General features: G+C 42.4%; 1 protein-coding gene across 2 annotated transcripts in view; it reads right to left on the bottom strand.

Annotated features, from left to right (window-relative positions):
• Nucleotides 1-4,213: 4,213 nt before the first annotated feature.
• RNF13 (ring finger protein 13) overlaps nucleotides 4,214-17,510 on the bottom strand; it is a 77,756-nt gene continuing 64,459 nt past the window's right edge. For both annotated transcript variants that reach the window (XM_084847274.1, XM_084847275.1), the window contains 2 exons: nucleotides 8,077-8,157; nucleotides 4,214-5,645 (listed from right to left, as the gene is read on the bottom strand). In XM_084847274.1, coding sequence (XP_084703400.1) covers nucleotides 5,275-5,645; nucleotides 8,077-8,157 — 452 coding nt within the window. In that variant the 3' untranslated portion in view covers nucleotides 4,214-5,274. The remainder of the gene's footprint in view (nucleotides 5,646-8,076; nucleotides 8,158-17,510) is intronic.

The following is a 17,510-nucleotide window of genomic DNA, read 5'->3' as shown; positions in this document are numbered from 1 at the left end:
CTTCCAACCTGCTGTTGTGTAGCATTGGGGAGATGTTCTGTTCTAAGAACTGCCATTTTCTTATATTTGTTTGAATATCTGTGGCTGCTGGGTATAAGCTGTGTAGATGAGTAACGACATCACTAGTTGTAGAAATAGTTCAGTGAGTCTCCACTTGAAAGGGACCATCCTACTGCTCCCCCCCCCAGTCTTTTGGGGGGGAATCTAGTACAAGTATCAAAACTAAGTAGCTAGGTCCATGCCATGTGTATGGTCCCAAAGACTGCTGAACTGCTTCTCTTCCCCCAAAAGCAAATGTTTGTGGCTCAGGCATTTTTGTGTATGGAGACCATTAGTTTACGTTATAAACTTTATGATCAGGCCTCCACTTCAGACAATATGCACCTTTTAGCTACCACATTGAAAAGGACATTGCAATCATTGTGAACCATGGCAGGGATGACCTGGCTGGCAGTCAGAGGAAAACAGTAAAAATGGCAATTGCAGCAGCTTCTATTTTTCAGTGGATCCAGTTGGTTCATGCCTGACCTAGGTAGGGGGAGAGGCCACAATAAGACAAAACTACTCTTGATTCTAAGGGTCTTATAAGTAACAACAACAATCCCTGCCTCAGTGTGGTGGGTGGCCTTGGAAAACAGTGCAGAATAGTAAAACCTATGTATCTTCATATGTCAAACAAGGCCCAAATGTAGCATGCTTGATCATCTCTGTCTGTATTCTCTGGTCAGGAGCACTTTCACTATTAACTGAACAATTTGGGTAGAATGCTGTCTGCTGGCTTTTCCTTGTATTCTGGTAAGTGAAAACACTAGAAACTACTTTTTTCTTTATTAAAAAAAGCTGGAAGTTCAGGGAAGAGGTCTAAAATATTGGTGAGGAGGCTGCAACCACATGGTTCCAAATGCGACTTAAGAAATGTGAATTTGTCTGAGTGTGCATGTGAGACCTAGGGTGCAGTCCTTTACCTGAAAGTAACTACTGACTTCTGCTTAGATATGTATAGGATTACGTTGGTGCTTTTTGGCTGTAATAAGGTGTGACTACATGTTTGTTGTGCCCTCAAACCTTTTACTGTTCCAGACCTTTTACGGTTTACTGGTGAACAGTAAAAGGCCTGGAAGTTGGGAAGGCAAACTGTACAGAGAAGATATGGGGAAGGGAACCATTTAGATCTCCATTCATCTGTTCAAACTACCGTACAATTGCGCTCATTTCACATGCTAACAAGGTTATGCTCAAAATCTTACAAGCTAGGCTTCAGCAGTATGTGAAACGAGAACTACCGGAAGTACAAGCTGGGTTTCGAAGAGGCAGAGGAACTAGAGATCAAATCACCAAGTTTTGCTGGATCATGGAGAAAGCAAGAGAATTCCAGAAAAACATCTATTTCTGCTTCATTGACTACGCTAAAGCTTTGATTGTGTGGATCACAACAAACTGTGGCAAATTCTTAAAGAGATGGGGGTACCAGACCACCTTACCTTTCTCCTGAGAAACCTGTATGAGGGCCAAGAAGCAGCAGTAAGAACAAGACATGGAACAACCGATTGGTTCAAAATTGGGAAAGGCGTACGACAAGGCTGCATATTGTCGCCCTGATTATTTAACTTATATGCAGAGTACATAATGAGAAACGCTGGGTTGGATGAATCACAGGTTGGAATTAAGATTGCTGGGAGAATTATCAACAACCTCAGATATGCAGATGATACCACCCTAATGGCAGAAAGCGAAGAAGATCTAAAGAGCCTCTTGTTGAGGGTGAAAGTGGAGAGTGCAAAAGCTGGTTTGAAACTCAACATTAAAAAAAAACTAAGGTCATGGCATCTGGCCCCATCACTTCCTGGCATATAGAAGGGGAAGAAATGGAAGCAGTGACAGATTTTACTTTCTTGGCCTCCAAGATCAACGCAGACGGTGACTGTAGCCATGAAATTAAAAGACGCTTGCTCCTTGGGGGGAAAGCTATGGCAAACCTAGACAGCATAGTAAGAAGAAGAGACATCACCTTGCCGACAAAGGTCCATATAATCAAAGCTATGTTTTTCCCAGTAGTAACATATGGCTGTGAGAGCTGGACTATAAGGAAGGCTGAGCGCCGAAGAATCGATGCTTTCGAACTGTGGTGCTGGAGAAGACTCTTACGAGTCCCCTGGACTGCAAGGAGGTCAAATCAGTCAATCCTAGAGGAAATCAACCCTGACTGCTCATTGGAAGGGCAGATACTGAAGCTGAAGCTCAAATATTTTGGCCACCTAATGCGAAAACTCACTGGAAAAGACCCTGATGCTGGGAAAGACTGAAGGCAAAAGGAGAAGGGGACGGCAGAGGATGAGATGGCTAGATAGCATCACCGATGCAATGAATATGAACCTGAGCACAGTCCGGGAGAGAGCGGAGGACAGGAGGGCCTGGCGTGCTGTGGTGCATGGGGTCACGAAGAGTCGGACACGACTTAACGACTGAACAACAATATCTGTGTAGATTAATCGGGCATAAACATTTGCTTTTGCAACTATCCCTGCTACTGTGTTCCAGATATCCTAAGGGGTAAAACAGCAGTCACCATACAGAATTTTTAGTCTTCTACTAGCTTTTGTTCTCAGCTTTAATTTACTGTTGTCCTTTTGCTGTTGTCATTGTTTCTAATAGACAACAGCATCTATACTGAAAATAGGTGCTACTCCTTTTACCATATTAGTTTTGCAGGTCTTTGCTTTGTGGTTGTTTTCCATCTCATGGGATGTTGCATTGACCAAAATTTTAGTAGCATTGCAACTACTGAGTTCTCTAGTCAGCAGGGTGCCCTATATGAGTGTTGCTGTAAGGCACATTCTGCCCTTCCCTCTCACAGTAAAACAGTCACCTACCTTGTTCTTGGCCCTTTGTGATCTGAAAGTTGTTTAGCCCACAACTTGCAACATAGTTCTCCCCCCGCCCCCACAGTACCTGCTGATGTCTTCAATAAAGTCAGACTGCAAATGTTCCTCATCAGCCATCACACTGCACCACGTTCCCTCCTACAATCTTGCTCTCCCACAGTCTTAGACTGAATTGTTCTATACAGGCTGTTGTGTTCTGTGGTACCCACATCACCTTATTTCAGCATTTAGTAACTGTATACTTTTAAGTCAGAGTGGCAGGAAACCCCAACCTTCCCAGCTCAAGAGCACAGGAAGGAGACAAGGCCTGGCAAAAGAGCTAGGGAGGCAGATGGGGAACCTCTGCAGGCTTGAAGTTCCCCATCCTTGGTGTACACAGGATTGCAGCTATTCTGTCACTTATTTGCCATTTTAAAATTACGTCGGATCATATGCACAGTGATGACACAAATGTTACCTATTAGACTAACATGCAATGAAAGATATATTGCAAGCTGATTTACCCTAGGCTCTAATGAAATAGGGATTGCAATCCAGTCTTAAAACTGGGAGGCAAAAAGCTGACATTTCCATCAGCAGGGTCTTCCTTAGGACAAGATACTTGAATATGAGGCAAATGCACTTATGCAGAAAGTTTTAATTGTACAAAACCTAACATGGAAGCTAAAGTAATTCAGAATCAGGTGGATTCCAAGTTAAAATGAACATATTTACATTGCTCACTTTCTTAGTCCTATATTTTTTGCACATAAGGCAAAATATGCAAGCAGCTTTGCTCAGGCAAGAGAACGTAGCTCCTATTAATTTCAATAGGGCTTACACAGGAAATTCTTGATGGATTGTGTCCAAAGTTCGATTTGCTACAATGTAGGTGAATACTTATGGAAGGCTTAATGTGTGTTTTAAGTTTCTGATTGTGTGGAGCTAAATGGCCAAAGGCTAATACTTTTTGGAGTAGGCAAGGGTCCCCCCAAAGTTCCCTAGAACAAAGTTCCATAACTTTTTCAAGCTGGCTCACAGCCCCCATTAGGTCAGCATTGGGGGCGGTGGGGGATAAGTGACAATAGCAGTCTTTACTTTCAAGTAAAAAGACAATGAAGTAGCAGCTAAATGGGACTTCAAAAGCCCCCTTGCTGGAGAGTTGCTGCTTGAAGAGCAGGTAATTTGGTGAGGAGGGGTGCTCCCACAGCATGAACACTCTTCCCTCCCCCTTTTGCCCATCCCCCCTGAAATCTACTGAAAAGGAAGGATGCATTTTGTAGATGGGGGGGATGGGGTGTGTGTGTCACATTTCAATTATGTCATTCTTTCATACACTAAAAAAACAGCCATTAAAGTGGAAAACATGTTTATTAACGTCCTTTCAAACTTCCCTGTACAAGGCCATATTACAAAAAATCTCTGCAGTGGAATTATACAGAAGTGTGGCTAATTTCTACGCAGTTACAATTGAATATAATTTAGCCTTTTCATGATATACTGTAAGTGGAATTCTGTTAGATATTTATAAGCATTCATTTTCAAATCCCAATACTTAGTTTGATTTCTCTATGTGCATAGTTTTAGCAGATGAATGCATCTTCAAATGCTCTGTATTAAGAGGTATATCTCATTTGTGAATAGCACGCAGAATGGTCCGTGTTCCTATATGTGGCGTGGTTTAATTTTGCCTTTCTGCATTGGTCCCCATCCCTGTCTTAAGAAATGAGCTGAACTGTGGTTAGCAACGTGTGCCGCTGAATACATTATCCTGATTTTCTTCAGATGTTTAAGCCAAAGTGATGCTGAAACTTCCTTTACCACCTTTACCTGCTCTTGCAAGCACAATAGGATAATAGAAAATGCAGCCAAATTGCTTTGCTATAGAGATCAAAGTCCATGTTCCCCTCATCTGTTGGAGAAGTTCCTGGTAGATGAATGCGAAATAGGCCTACCTTGTTCTTTCAGTGGTGCTGGCTGTTCTAGGAAAGCCCTTACATACACCTGCATACTTTTTGGCTGGGTTTGTAGGGTAGTACTTACCATACATGTAAATAAACAACTTTATCAATATGATCTCTGCTTACCTACCCTCTTGTAAGCAGGAAAAGTATTTACTGTCTTGGCTAGACTCCATTTTAACAAGATGCTGAAGTAGCATCTCTATTCCCATGTGCATTATCACTAGTGATGGTAGTGCTTCTTTGTTACGATTGTGAAGTCCAGTTAAAAGTGTTTATCTTCAAAAGGTAAAACAAAAAAAGAAACCTGTAATGAGATTAAACGATATAGAACACTATATGAACAGCTGCTTCTACCGAAGCAACAGGAGGGTCACAATGTGCTTCCCCTATGTACAGATACATAAGAGTCAAGCTCTCTGGACATAGCAGTTCATATAACACCATTTGTTTCAAACAGTATTTGCCACTCTGTAATCCTGTTCTTCATTGGGCTGTAGTTGGACTACTACACTCTCATCAGTCATTCCATTCTCTGCATCGCTACTGTCAATATCTTCATTGTCATCATCCTCGTCCTCATAGTCTGAAGACTCAGTCATATTTGGATGAGAATAAGACTCTGACAATGCCCCGAAGGACTGCGTGCTAACCGAAGCAAGTGGCCTAAGCAATGGGGTGTTCTCGGAGACTTCATTCTCTTCCTGACTACTGTCTGTTTCAGAATCTGAATCTCCCTGGGAAGGAACCACTTTCTGTTTACAGACTGGGCATGTTTTCTTAGTTTTAGTCAGCCAGGGATCCACACACTTGCAGTGGTACGCTGTTAAAAAAAGGAAAAGAGGCATTTAAATTTAAGTAGAGCGGGGGAGGGTGCACCTATAGGTAGTTGACTTTAATGTGCGTTTTATGATAACATATAAAAACACTGTCCAGAAAACCCTACTAGTTCTGGAACAACTAGTTCAGTGGGGCCCACTTCTAGTCAAAACCTTAGATGCTACTTGTAGTGTTAGGATTTTAAAAACCAACAACAGCCTGCTGCTTATGCATTATCTTCAATGGGAACCAATGGAATGCTTGTTCATGCTTTATTTAAGAGGTGTTGTGTGTGTGAGCGCAGGGGGACAGGACTGTTCCCACACTTTGAGTTGAGAGTGGAGATCAGGAATATCATAATACAGTAAAGTGCTGGAGGGAGCAACGATATGCGGATCGACAGTCGCCTCCGAGCCTTGGGGCGGCCACATATTCAGGGCTGGGCAGGAGGAGTGGATCTCCTCCCCTCTCCTGCCACCCTGCATTTGGGGCTAGACAGCCGAGATGTCTAGCCGCAGGACCTCGGAATGTAGGAAGGGGCAGCCGGACAACACAGCACTTTCAACTGCCCTGGCCATGCCCTGTTTTCCCCACTCCACGCTGCTCTTCTGAGCACAGGGCTGATCCGTGCTGCCTATAAGGCAGCACACGAGGGGGTGGAGGTCTGTTCTCTGGGAACTGACCTCGGAGCACAGGCTCCAAGGTCGGTTCCTGGGAAGCAACCTATCCTATGGCTGTCTAGCCATTGACTAGTGGCCATAGGATTGCGCCCTAAAACAAGGTATTGTACAAAAGTTCAGGGGCCCTGCCTGCAGGGTTAACACATATGCTCCATTCAGTTTAGATGTGGAGCTCAGCCTATTCTAGTGGCAAGCTGAAGTAAACATAGTAAGTGAACATACAGCAAAGGGCTATAGTTGAGAAAAGCTGTTGTGGATTACAGATAGCAGACAATACACTGCCTGCCTCTCAGGTAGCAAAAGTCAAAACAGAGTGAGAAATTTACTTAACTACAAGCAACAGCAGTTTCTAGCAAGGTATTGATGTATGCAACATTCTACATGGCTTTAAACTGATCTGTCCATTTAAACAAAGCACGGGGCATAGGTCTCAGATTACCATTCTGAGGAAGCCCTTGGGGGCTATCAGAGGTTGGTGAGGCCAAATACCAGTATATTTTAGCTTAAAGATGTTACTGCTAGTAAGTAAACCTTAGGAGCAGCATTTCAACCTTATAAAATGGGGGGGGGGGACTACATAAAGCCAGGAAAACACCCAACTGTTGGTGGTTTAGGGAAAAGGGGTGGGGCCAGTCCAAATTGGGACCCAAGGAGGGCTGGGTATAGCCCTTGGACCTGAGTTTCGGCATCCCTGGCATAGAGGAAGCATAACATAAGCGCTGTCTTGCTGCATCAGACCAATGTGTATAGTCCAGCCCTTCCTTTTCAGGTAGCAGTGTCAGTTTTTTTGAAGTTCACAACCAAGCACTTGAGGGCCATGGCAGTCTTGTTTGTAAATTGGCATCTGGGAACCAGACGTATACTGTTTCTATTAGTGGGAGTTCTACTTGGCTATTGCCAACAGCCAATGTTATACCCAAAGTCCATGAATTAGTTATATGCCCCCCTGACATGCCATTTTTTCCACAGAGGAATGCTGACATGGGAGAGCACTCAAACAGCACATGCAAGACTTTGCTCCTGCATTCAAGCAGGGGAAACATACCACCTGCTGCTTTGGAAAGTGTAGATTGGGGATGTCAGAAAAATCCGCAACAGAATCAAATGAGTTTGTTTTATGTGTCCAACTGATGGATTCTGCAGACTTGTGGACTGCTTTTTTTTTAACTTCTGGAATTTTATGCAAATAAATTTTATGCAAATAAAAAAACACTGGCCGAAAATGCACATTTTCCCCATAGATTAAAGCATGAAAATACACATATTGGGGGGGGGGGGGGGATCTGCACAGATTTGGGAAATTGGAAAAAATCCAATTCTGATGAAAGGCGTATGACAACCTGTGAAACAGATGGATGGATTTTACAAAATCCTTACATCTGTAGTGTAGATTACCATTAGGCTGCCTGAAAAAGCTGTCATTCCATCTGTACTGCTGTAGAAATCTGAAGTCAGGAGAACCAATACTACAGTTTAATGCTTAAACTGGTCACCTCTTTTAAGACCAAATATAAGAACCCAACCAATAGCTAGATGATGCTAATTAAGGTTGTCAAACTCTTGACACCTGCATAAAAATAGCAAGCTGTGGTTTGTTTTGTTTTATTGTATTCTGTGATGCTAGAAGTCTCAACAATGCACATATATATTATTATCTTAACTAAGACCAGTTAAAAAGGCTGCATTTAATAACAAAAATACCATTTTTGAAGCCTTGCATTTTAACACCAAGCACAAATACAATTAATTCTTTACCATGAGAACAAGGAAGGATTCTGAGCTTGTCTCCATCCTCATATTCATCCAGACAAATGGCACAAACATCATACTCGTCTCCTGCAGTAGAAAATGATGAATAAAAGTTGCATTACAAAAGCGGAAGTCAAAGTACACATGTGGAATAAAAGCTCTACAGGCAGTAGCGGCAAGAGAAAAGGACTTGGCCACCTTATACGTAAGTGGCAGGGCAGTTGGAGGAAAAACTGAGGGCCAGATAGGAAGGCCAATGGGCCAGAGATCCCCCATCCCTGCTTTAGATTGGACAATACTGAGCTAGGTGGACCAATGGTCTGACTTGGTATAAGGCAGTTTCCTATCCCAGTTATGGCAAGATATAAGACAAATGGGTAATGGGACTCAAAGCATAGTAGTAAATAGCAGTCAGAAAACCAGAAAGTTTTGTGGCCTTTTAAAAACTTGCCATACTTATCCAGTCATAAATGCTAGCCAGCAAGAAAGCTAGAGCTCTCACTTCATTAGAAGCTTGAGAGCTACCTGCAATAACAAAGCTATTTCTATTTTTTGTCAGAAAAAGAATGAGTATCATTCGTATCTGTAGAGGGAAGCTATAGTTTTGGAGAAGTTGATAAAGCAATCAAATACATCTTAGAGTTTCTGTTTACTAGTTTTAGAACAAAATAGTAAGTAATTTATTAACTGCCGGAGCCACGGGTCATTAAAATATTAATAAAATAATAGTAACATGACTGGGTGCATCCAGATGAGGCTGGGTGGATCCAGATCATGCAATCACTCTGCCTCATTAACAGAATTTTACAGGGGGTCCAAATTACATTGGCGTCCACTTGTGACTCCAGTGTTTCTCCAGCGGTCCTGTCTTTTTTTCCTTTCACAAGAAATCCATTGAAAGATGGAACAGCTGCACCATGTCTTTTGATTAGTAGCACTAGGAGTCATCTGCCTGGAAGCACCCATTGTCAATATAATATTAAATGCCAAGACATCAACAACCACATCAAGAAAATACAGGATTTGAAAGGGAAAATGCATTATGATGTCAAATTATGTTACTTAGACAAATTTTCCATCGATTGGATCCAGTTAGTCATACTTCGAATATACCCAATGAAATCAATGGGACTTAAGTCATGACTCCCATTGATTTCAATGGATCTATCCAAAGTAAGACTAAGTCTGGATTCAGCCCCTTGTAAATTATTACATTTGCATTATTCTTGAAGTTTACTACTACAAATACTTTTTAGATATTGAGACCAGGACTTGTGCAACCTTGGACACCGAAAGACTTGTACTCCAAGCCAACATTTTTTTAATAAGCATGGAAGCTCATAACATCTATATGCAATAGCTTTCCTTTCCCTATTTCAGCCTTCCCCAGTCTGGCACCCTCTGGATGTGTTGGACTACAATTCTGTGCCCATGGAGTGTCCTCCTCACCCCCTCAGTGGTGCTTCTCTCTGCTGGTGGAGCGCCAACACCGCACAATCTTCTAGCCATTCAACACTGAGGGTGTTTGTGTTAGGATTCTGCTCTCAATGCTGAGTAAACATACACTGAATTGCACTGCTGTTGCCTTGGTGTGTGGGGTCTTCTAATATGTAATTAAAAGCAGACTGGCACGTACAGAGTGTTTTCAGGTGTAAATGAAATGTGTAAAACAGTGCTAAGGCCTAGTTATCTCAATGAGATAAACTTACGATATATGGGTTTAAGGCTGGGTCACAAGTCCTGATGATTATGACTACAATATTCCTTTTTCAAAGAAGTTAACTCTAGAACTAAAGACTGAATTGCCTTACTTAAAAATGGGAATGCTAAGTCAGTTTCTACTGTTCCATCTTGCTGTAATTTTCACTATGTGCTGAAACACTTCTTACAGCCTGCTCTCATGAGCTCCAGCTCACTGCACCAGTGGCAGGAATATCCCATAATTTAATCTGCTGCTGCCCCCATTCTGTATTTGGATGCTGACATCTAACACCACAAGACCAAATGCCTTCAACTGTAAAGGGGATTGATAATTCAAAATAATGTGAATAAAATGTTTTAGTGAAACTAATTTGATATCGTGCTATTATCTTTTGGTTAGCAAATGGGTTGACGGTAACACATAGGGGCTGTTTGCAAGACACGACAGCCCACTGTGGGCTACTTTACCCACAGTGAGGCTGCGGCATGTGGGGTAATCGTTTTCAATATGCAGACCCCGCTTGGGGGTTGTCATGAGAACCTGGTGAGCGTGGGTTATGCAACTTTCACTGGGTTTGCATGACACGACAACGCCCAAGTGGGGGTTGAATATACAACCTAATGCCTATGGGCTAAAAAATCCACAATGAGCCACAGTGTGTCATCCGGACCCAGTCATATTATAATGAAATTGCTATATTCTTAATAACTGTATGTACAACTGAAGTATTTAAGGTACCAAGTATGGAAGCAGCTGAAGTAAAATTACTATGACTTTGGTAGACCATATGAGGGGTTATACTCCACTGTGAAGCCAGACAGATGGGCTAATAATGAACAGTAATTAGATCAGGGACAATCCCATTGAAGTAATAAATCAATTTATAAATACCTAGTAAACAGCAGAACTGTACTTACATTACTTAATGCAAATGGTACACAAACTACTGTTCTTCCTTGTCGGCATCCTAATATGATTGCCATAGAACAGAATAAATTGCATTCAACCTTTTTTCTAGTTTAATTTACCATTACCAGGTTGCACTGCATTCTGTATTTTAGCATATGTACAAATAGTAACCTTCCCTATTTCATAATATAAGGATTATGTAGCATAAAATTAACCAATTCTTTGCCACCCTAATTTAGAGGATTTAAAACGGTTTCAAACATGCTCCCCACCCCAGGTGTAGGACTGAAACCATGAACCCAGCTCAGAAGGGCCTCTCTACTATCTCTCCAATGATGGGAGACTGTGTGCATGTTCTTTTATTTGTGCCGAACACCTCCCTCTGTTGAAAGGAGGGTGGCATGTTAAGGAGAACATTCTGCACACATGGATCTCTGTATTGGAGCAAATATCAGCCAATGTGGTGATTTTGTGGTGTTTGTATACCACCTTTTTGCTATACCAGGTGCATGCACACTTTTGGGGCCGTGAACACATTTGGCAATTTGAAAAACTGTTCTGGGTGCCACCACAAAATGGCTGCAAAGGACAAATAACCTGCCTAAAAGACTGAGTACAAGGCAGCTGTGGAGTCTGAGCCTCACCACACTAATTTGAAACCAGTTTTCAGCATCAACAGAAACCTATTTCAAAGCAATCCCAGCTGCTGGTAAGAAAGTGTGTGTGTGTGTGTGTGTTTTAAGTTGAAGGGTTAGGGCATCTTGGTGGGCAATAAGAAAGGTGTCCATGGGTGCATTGATGCCTGTGGGCACCACCACATTGCTTACCCCTGAGCTATACAGTGCTCAAGGTGGCTCACAAAAAAGCAAACAATGAAATGAATTCATCAAATCAACAATACAGTATAATAAAAGAGTCGTGTAATTCAAAATTAAAAGGACACAGGTGTAAATCCTACATACTAAAAATGAAATTCTGCAAGCTTAGCCAGGAAAGGTCATATGGAGGGAAACCGTCCTTTAGGCATTTTGGTCCAAGTTGTTTCAGGCTTTAAAGCGGATAATCATCAATCTGAATTGCACCAGGAAGTGTACTGGTAGCCAATGCAGCTGGAGCCACAAAGGTGTCACAAGACCAAAAGCAGGAGTGCAGAACCTCTTTCAGGTCGAGGGTCAAATTCCATTTCAGAGAAGCACTTGGGGTGGTGGGCAGGGCTAAAGGCAAAAGGGGCAGGGCCAAAATACCCCCCCAAAACTTCAATGTATCTTAGATTAAAGCTGTTACTGCCAGTCACCATTTCAACCTTTTAGAATGGGGGGAAAACTGCACGGACACCAAGAAACCACCAAACAATCAGCACTTCAGGAAAAGGGGTTAGAGCCAGAAAATGGGGCATGGCTTTTTAGGACTTCCCAGAGGGCTGGACTGGGAGCCCTGGCCTGAGATTCTCCACCCCAATATAAAGGTTGAGCCCCAGTCAGTGCTTGAGTTGTAGCACCCTGCACTACCTGAAGATTCCAGGCACTCTTCGAAGGTAGCCCCACATGCAGCAGATTACATTAGTCCAGTCTTGAGGTCCAATTCCCTTCTCTCACTATTGCAGCACAGGTGAACAGGCATTTTTTTCCAGTACTGCCACCCCTTATGCCAAATGCTAGCTGTCTATGTTACCATGTACAGCCAAGAACCTGTTGGCTCAGATTTAAAGCAAAATTTAGTTAGGGGATGGCAAGATCTCTCTCCTTTTTAAAAGTGTTTACTAATTAGTTTCATCTGAATTGAAAGAACGACACAAAGCTTGTAGGCAATCAGAATGGGCTGCAGTTGAAAGAAAATTGAGGAATGCCTAATACCAAGATTACAATCCTATGAAGCTACTGCTCTGTTTCCCATTCAAACAAGTACAGGAAAGCCCTAAACAGTTAATCCATTAGTATCAACAGGACTGAAGCTGTTGTTATGGGTGCTAATGGATTTTGCATTAGTGCCCTGGGAAATCTTATCTTCCAACAAGGGCCATCAATCAAGCCATTTTGATTCCTCTCTTGCCAAATCTGACAAAGAGCTAATTCTGAGCTAGATTTGTCCATGGAACAAGTTCCCCCATGCAGGCAACACCAGGGATATCTCAGGCTTGCTCTGTCTGGACGCCAGCACACCCAGGGCAATCCCTTTGTTTAAAGGAGCTTTGAAGAATAATTAGACTGAAATCTTACTGTGCCCTATTTTTTCTACTAGGTTTAGGGGTTTCTTTTTCTTGGTTTTCTAGGAAGTTATCACACACACTGTTTTGCATGAAACTTAGCTGACATCTTAGCATTAGCAACTCAGCTAGACTACCAGTGGAATATTAATTTCTACCTTGATGCCTTTTAACTAAAGCAGGTTGAAGAAGCTAAAGATGGTTGTTTTCCAGAATAAGTAGATGCAATCCTGCAAATACCAAGAAACAGTAAGAAATATGTCCAGCAATACATACTAAAAACTTCCAGTTCCTTACCAAAACTTGGGGGAAATGGCTCACGCATCTCAACATATGTACACTGGTTTTGTAAGGATGCAACAACAGCACACTATTTAAGATTGCAAAATACCACCCTGATTCTCCTAGGTCCCTTTACTCACAGCAGCATTAAAAGGCTTTTACAGTAGGTGTAAACTGCATCCAATTAAATGAAAAAAAGTTGTTAATTTCACAAACCACACTTGCACATTTCTATTTCACAAGTGTGACTGCCTAAGATCCAATGAAATGAGCAGGTAATTCCAGCCAACTACCCTAGTGGGCTTTCAGAGTTGTGGTTTGTGGTTCCTGAAAACATCAGCCTCTTGTACCAGATGGCAAACTGCTTCTGAATCTGAGGTTTCACAAGCCATTTATAATATGGTATGGATTCCACTGTTGCAGGAAAACAACCACAAATGCCATGGCACATTTGAGTTGTTAACTCGGGTCCCCAATGGGCACCATGAAGCCTGCAGGGTCCTCCAATAGCGCCTGTAAAGCTCTCCACTCTGCCCCCTTCAAAACTTAATTTTTAATAAAACCACTTGAAAACTTTAGGGCGCCAGGTTCTCCTTCCTTTTCTTGAACCTGCTGGTGATCAGCTGTTCAGTGGGCAGAAAGAGAAGGAAAGAGTTGCTTTCTGGCCCAACCCAATCTTCTTCCATCCACACAGACCTCTTTCCTCTCTTATCTCTCCACTCCCTGCTATTTCATTCCCTTTCCCGTCCCTAGCCTCTTGTCTTCCTTCCTAACCTTGCCCTTTCTCCCCCCTCCAACCTCTAGCCTCACTCTTTCTCCCCACTAACCTCTTTTGACTAGCCAGGCCCCCACTAGCCACATCCTCTATAGGAACCATTTTGTGGTGGCGCCCACAGCAGTTTTTCAAATTGCCAAATGTGCCTATGGGTCCAAAACAATTGGAGACCACTGCCCCTAAGTAGTTGCTTGAACCCCATATTAGGTATATAAAGCAATAACAGCATCTGCTTTGCACTTCCAAATCAGGCATATTGGAGAAATATAAAATATACAACCATTACTTAAGCCATGGCCTCCATGTCATTGTAATACTACAGACTGATTATAGGAGATCTGAAAACATCTGAAAAATATTATAAATCATTTTTGAAAACAGACAGCTTTTTAGTTAACACTGCTGCTTAGCTACAGTGAGTCAATAACATGACAATAAAATTCATAATTTCATTTTTATCCTTCCCTTCCTACAAAGAGGGCAGGGTGGCACAGACGTTCCCTTTCTCCATGTTATCATCACCACAATCCTGTGACTGAAGACCAAGAGATAGTGACTGACCTAAGGTTACCTATAATAAGGTCCATGACTACATGGGGACTTGAACTTGGATTTTGCCAGTCTATCTAACATTCCAGCAGCAGAATGAAGCAGAGCTGACCCTTGCTATCTTCCTTTGACAATTTTGAGAACATTTGGTATGTTGGGTTGCATACTCCACATACCATCTTTCTTTCGTTCGTTCGTTATTTATTTATTTATTTATTTATTGCATTTATACCCCGCCTTTTTTCCTCTTGCAAGGAACCCAAGGCGGCTTACATTATCCTCCTCCTCTCCATTTCATCCTCACAACAACAACCCTGTGAGGTGGGTTGGGCTGAGAGTCTGTGACTGGCCCAAAGTCACCCAGTGAGCTTCCATGGCCGAGTGGTAGCCCTGGTAGGGCCTGTGTGCTGTGAGTTACGGCTAATGAAACATGATTTCCAACATAGTAAGACTTAGAAGTGATCCTTGTGACTAGTCTCACATGGAAACACATTAAGCACAATCTAGTAAAAGTTGATCATGACTAAGACCCATTGAAAGCAACGGGATACAACAAGTGTCTTACAATCCCAACTTCCTTGTCCTGTGAAATTATCTCCATTTTACAGATGGGAAATTGTGTCTGAGAGCCACCAAGTATAAAACTGGTACAATAGCATGATGGATCCAAACTCAACCTGTTACTGAACACTAAGGGCCAGTTCTGACATTACTTATCCAAAAGCTTTGTGGATGGGCCCTAGGCAACTCATCCTCTCTCAGCCTAAGTTGTGTCACAGGGTTGGTGGCAGGAGAAAATGCTACTCTAAGATCTGATGAGGAAGGGTGGGATTCAAATGTACCAATAAACAAAACATATAACGGTAGAAGAGTCCTGCAATGTTGAAGCAGATATAAGATGATGTTAAGAGGGAATAGTTATATCAGACCAGGGACTCAGATGGGGTGTGTCAACCTGCAGTTCTAGGGCTGCATGCCCCCCCCCCCGTCCCATTGCAAACCACCTCTACAAAGCAGTAAGTTCAGAGATCTCGTAGGAGTGGTATGTCTGTTCCCCAGCAGCCTACTGGGCAGAAGAAAAAGGAAAAGGGGTGGCACAGGAGAGAGAGAGAGAGGAAAGGGGTGGTCCTTCCCATTTTTGGCTCTGGCTCCAGTCACCACTGGCATACAACCCCGGCAGATTACTCCCAAGGCAAAGTTGCCCTTGACAGAAAAAAGGTTCCTGGCCCCTAGTCTAAGAGGAGCTCTGGTCTATTTTGTTCATGTTTTACTACTCATTTCACCTAGCATGTTGATCAAGTAGGAAGGATCTTCATTGTTTCTCTGTTTTTTTTCTGTGATGGGAAAGACTAGGGAGCATTTATCTTAAAGACTCAAATTCTCCTCCAAACCTTTGAAAGTCTGATGGGATGGGGCTTGTTCTAGTTCTGATTCTGCCTATAATGCAATACCAGGATGAAGAGCTCTGTCCTATAGTCTCCATCAATAATGGATTCAACACAGCACCTACTCTGTACACCTACAAAGGCCTCTTGATCAAATATTTATCACTTTTCCAGCGGTTTGTACATCTACACAATAGTTTGGCAGTAGTTTTGAGCACAAATGGACTGGAGTCTAAATGCCACACATTGGAGAGCTCCAGTGTAATTAATTACTATTAGTCATTAGTAATAGCATTACAATAAAAAACCAAAAATTAGTTGTTTACGAGTCTCCAGGAAAAGATGAAGAATGGAAAGCAATGGAAAAGCTTGACTACTTTCATTGGAGTTAGAAAGGATTTCTGGGTTGTTGTTTCCCTCCAAAGACTACAGAATGTCTAAGCACAGTTAAACCTGTTCTATTACTTGTCTTAATCTATTGGAATTAGGATTTTGTAGTATTCTGGAAGATGTTTGGGTTGGAAACAAAAAATGGAATACAAACCTTTTAAATAAAGAAGAAATAATAAAAAGAGCCTGTGCCCCGGGACTTTCAGCTGGCACACTATTTTATAAGCCTGTGGCTGTGTTCATGGGAACAGCTAATACAGCAGCTTATATGTGCCTGAAAGTAGTACATAGCCAAGAATGGCCTGGAGTCCAGCCCATTAAGTAGCAGCAAGCCTGTCACTGTGAAAGGAGCACTGTTCTCATCAGTGATTAGGCAGGGAAGAGTTGTACCCTTCACAGCTCCTTGCAGCAGCCCTGGCTGCTTAGGGCCAAACTAGATGTGACATTGAGAAATCTGTAATTGGATCTCCCACTGCTTTGGGGTTTTTTCTTAACTTTAAAGGCAGCTGCAGGGCTGCCAAATCTGATTAAGACTTCAGCACTTGGGGGAGGGTGTGTTAACCCTTGCCTCCATGCCACTTTTCCAATGAGAACCACACCATCAAATCTACTATTTGCCCTGCAGGGCAAAACACACATGTACCAGCAGTGCTGGGGGAGGGGAAGATAACTCTTCCCCCAAACCATTTTCCTGATTAAAATCACCACCAAGCTGATATTTGCCCTGCAGTGAAAAATATGCAGGTACCATATGGTATTGTGTGTCAAATAACTTTGAGGGAGATATTTTCATCAGGAAAATGTCATGAGGGAAGGGCAAAACTCCCCTCTCCCAGTGCTCCAGTCCTGATTGGACTGGTCTCATTTCCTCTTCCTCTCACTGCCAATATTATGCTGTTCAAAGAAATGGTGGGAGAGCCAATCACAGATCCCTTGACATTATATCCAGTTAAGGCCCTTAGAATGAACAGGAATCCTTGAATTGTCCTGTGTTCCCTTCCAAGGCAGGGGAGACAAGAGGATGAGAATGGCAAACACTTCCGCTTCTCAACTTTACTGCTTCATCATGGGTAGTCCAAGGGAACGGAGTTAAAATGAAAGCTACTTCAATTTACATCAGGTGATGGAAAGAAGAACTTGAGCTTTTTTTCCTGATGAAAATATCTCCCCCAAATGTAGTGTGCATTTCCATCAACTCCAATGGAGAAATTGATGCATATGTTACTCTTGACACCATGCTTGCTC

Source organism: Heloderma suspectum, chromosome 3 (assembly GCF_057233095.1).
Source record: "Heloderma suspectum isolate Gila_16-S chromosome 3, 16-S_ref, whole genome shotgun sequence".
Classification (NCBI taxonomy): Eukaryota; Metazoa; Chordata; class Lepidosauria; order Squamata; family Helodermatidae; genus Heloderma; species Heloderma suspectum.
Note: the sequence above shows the minus strand (reverse complement) of the source record. Positions and strands in the feature narration are given on the sequence as shown.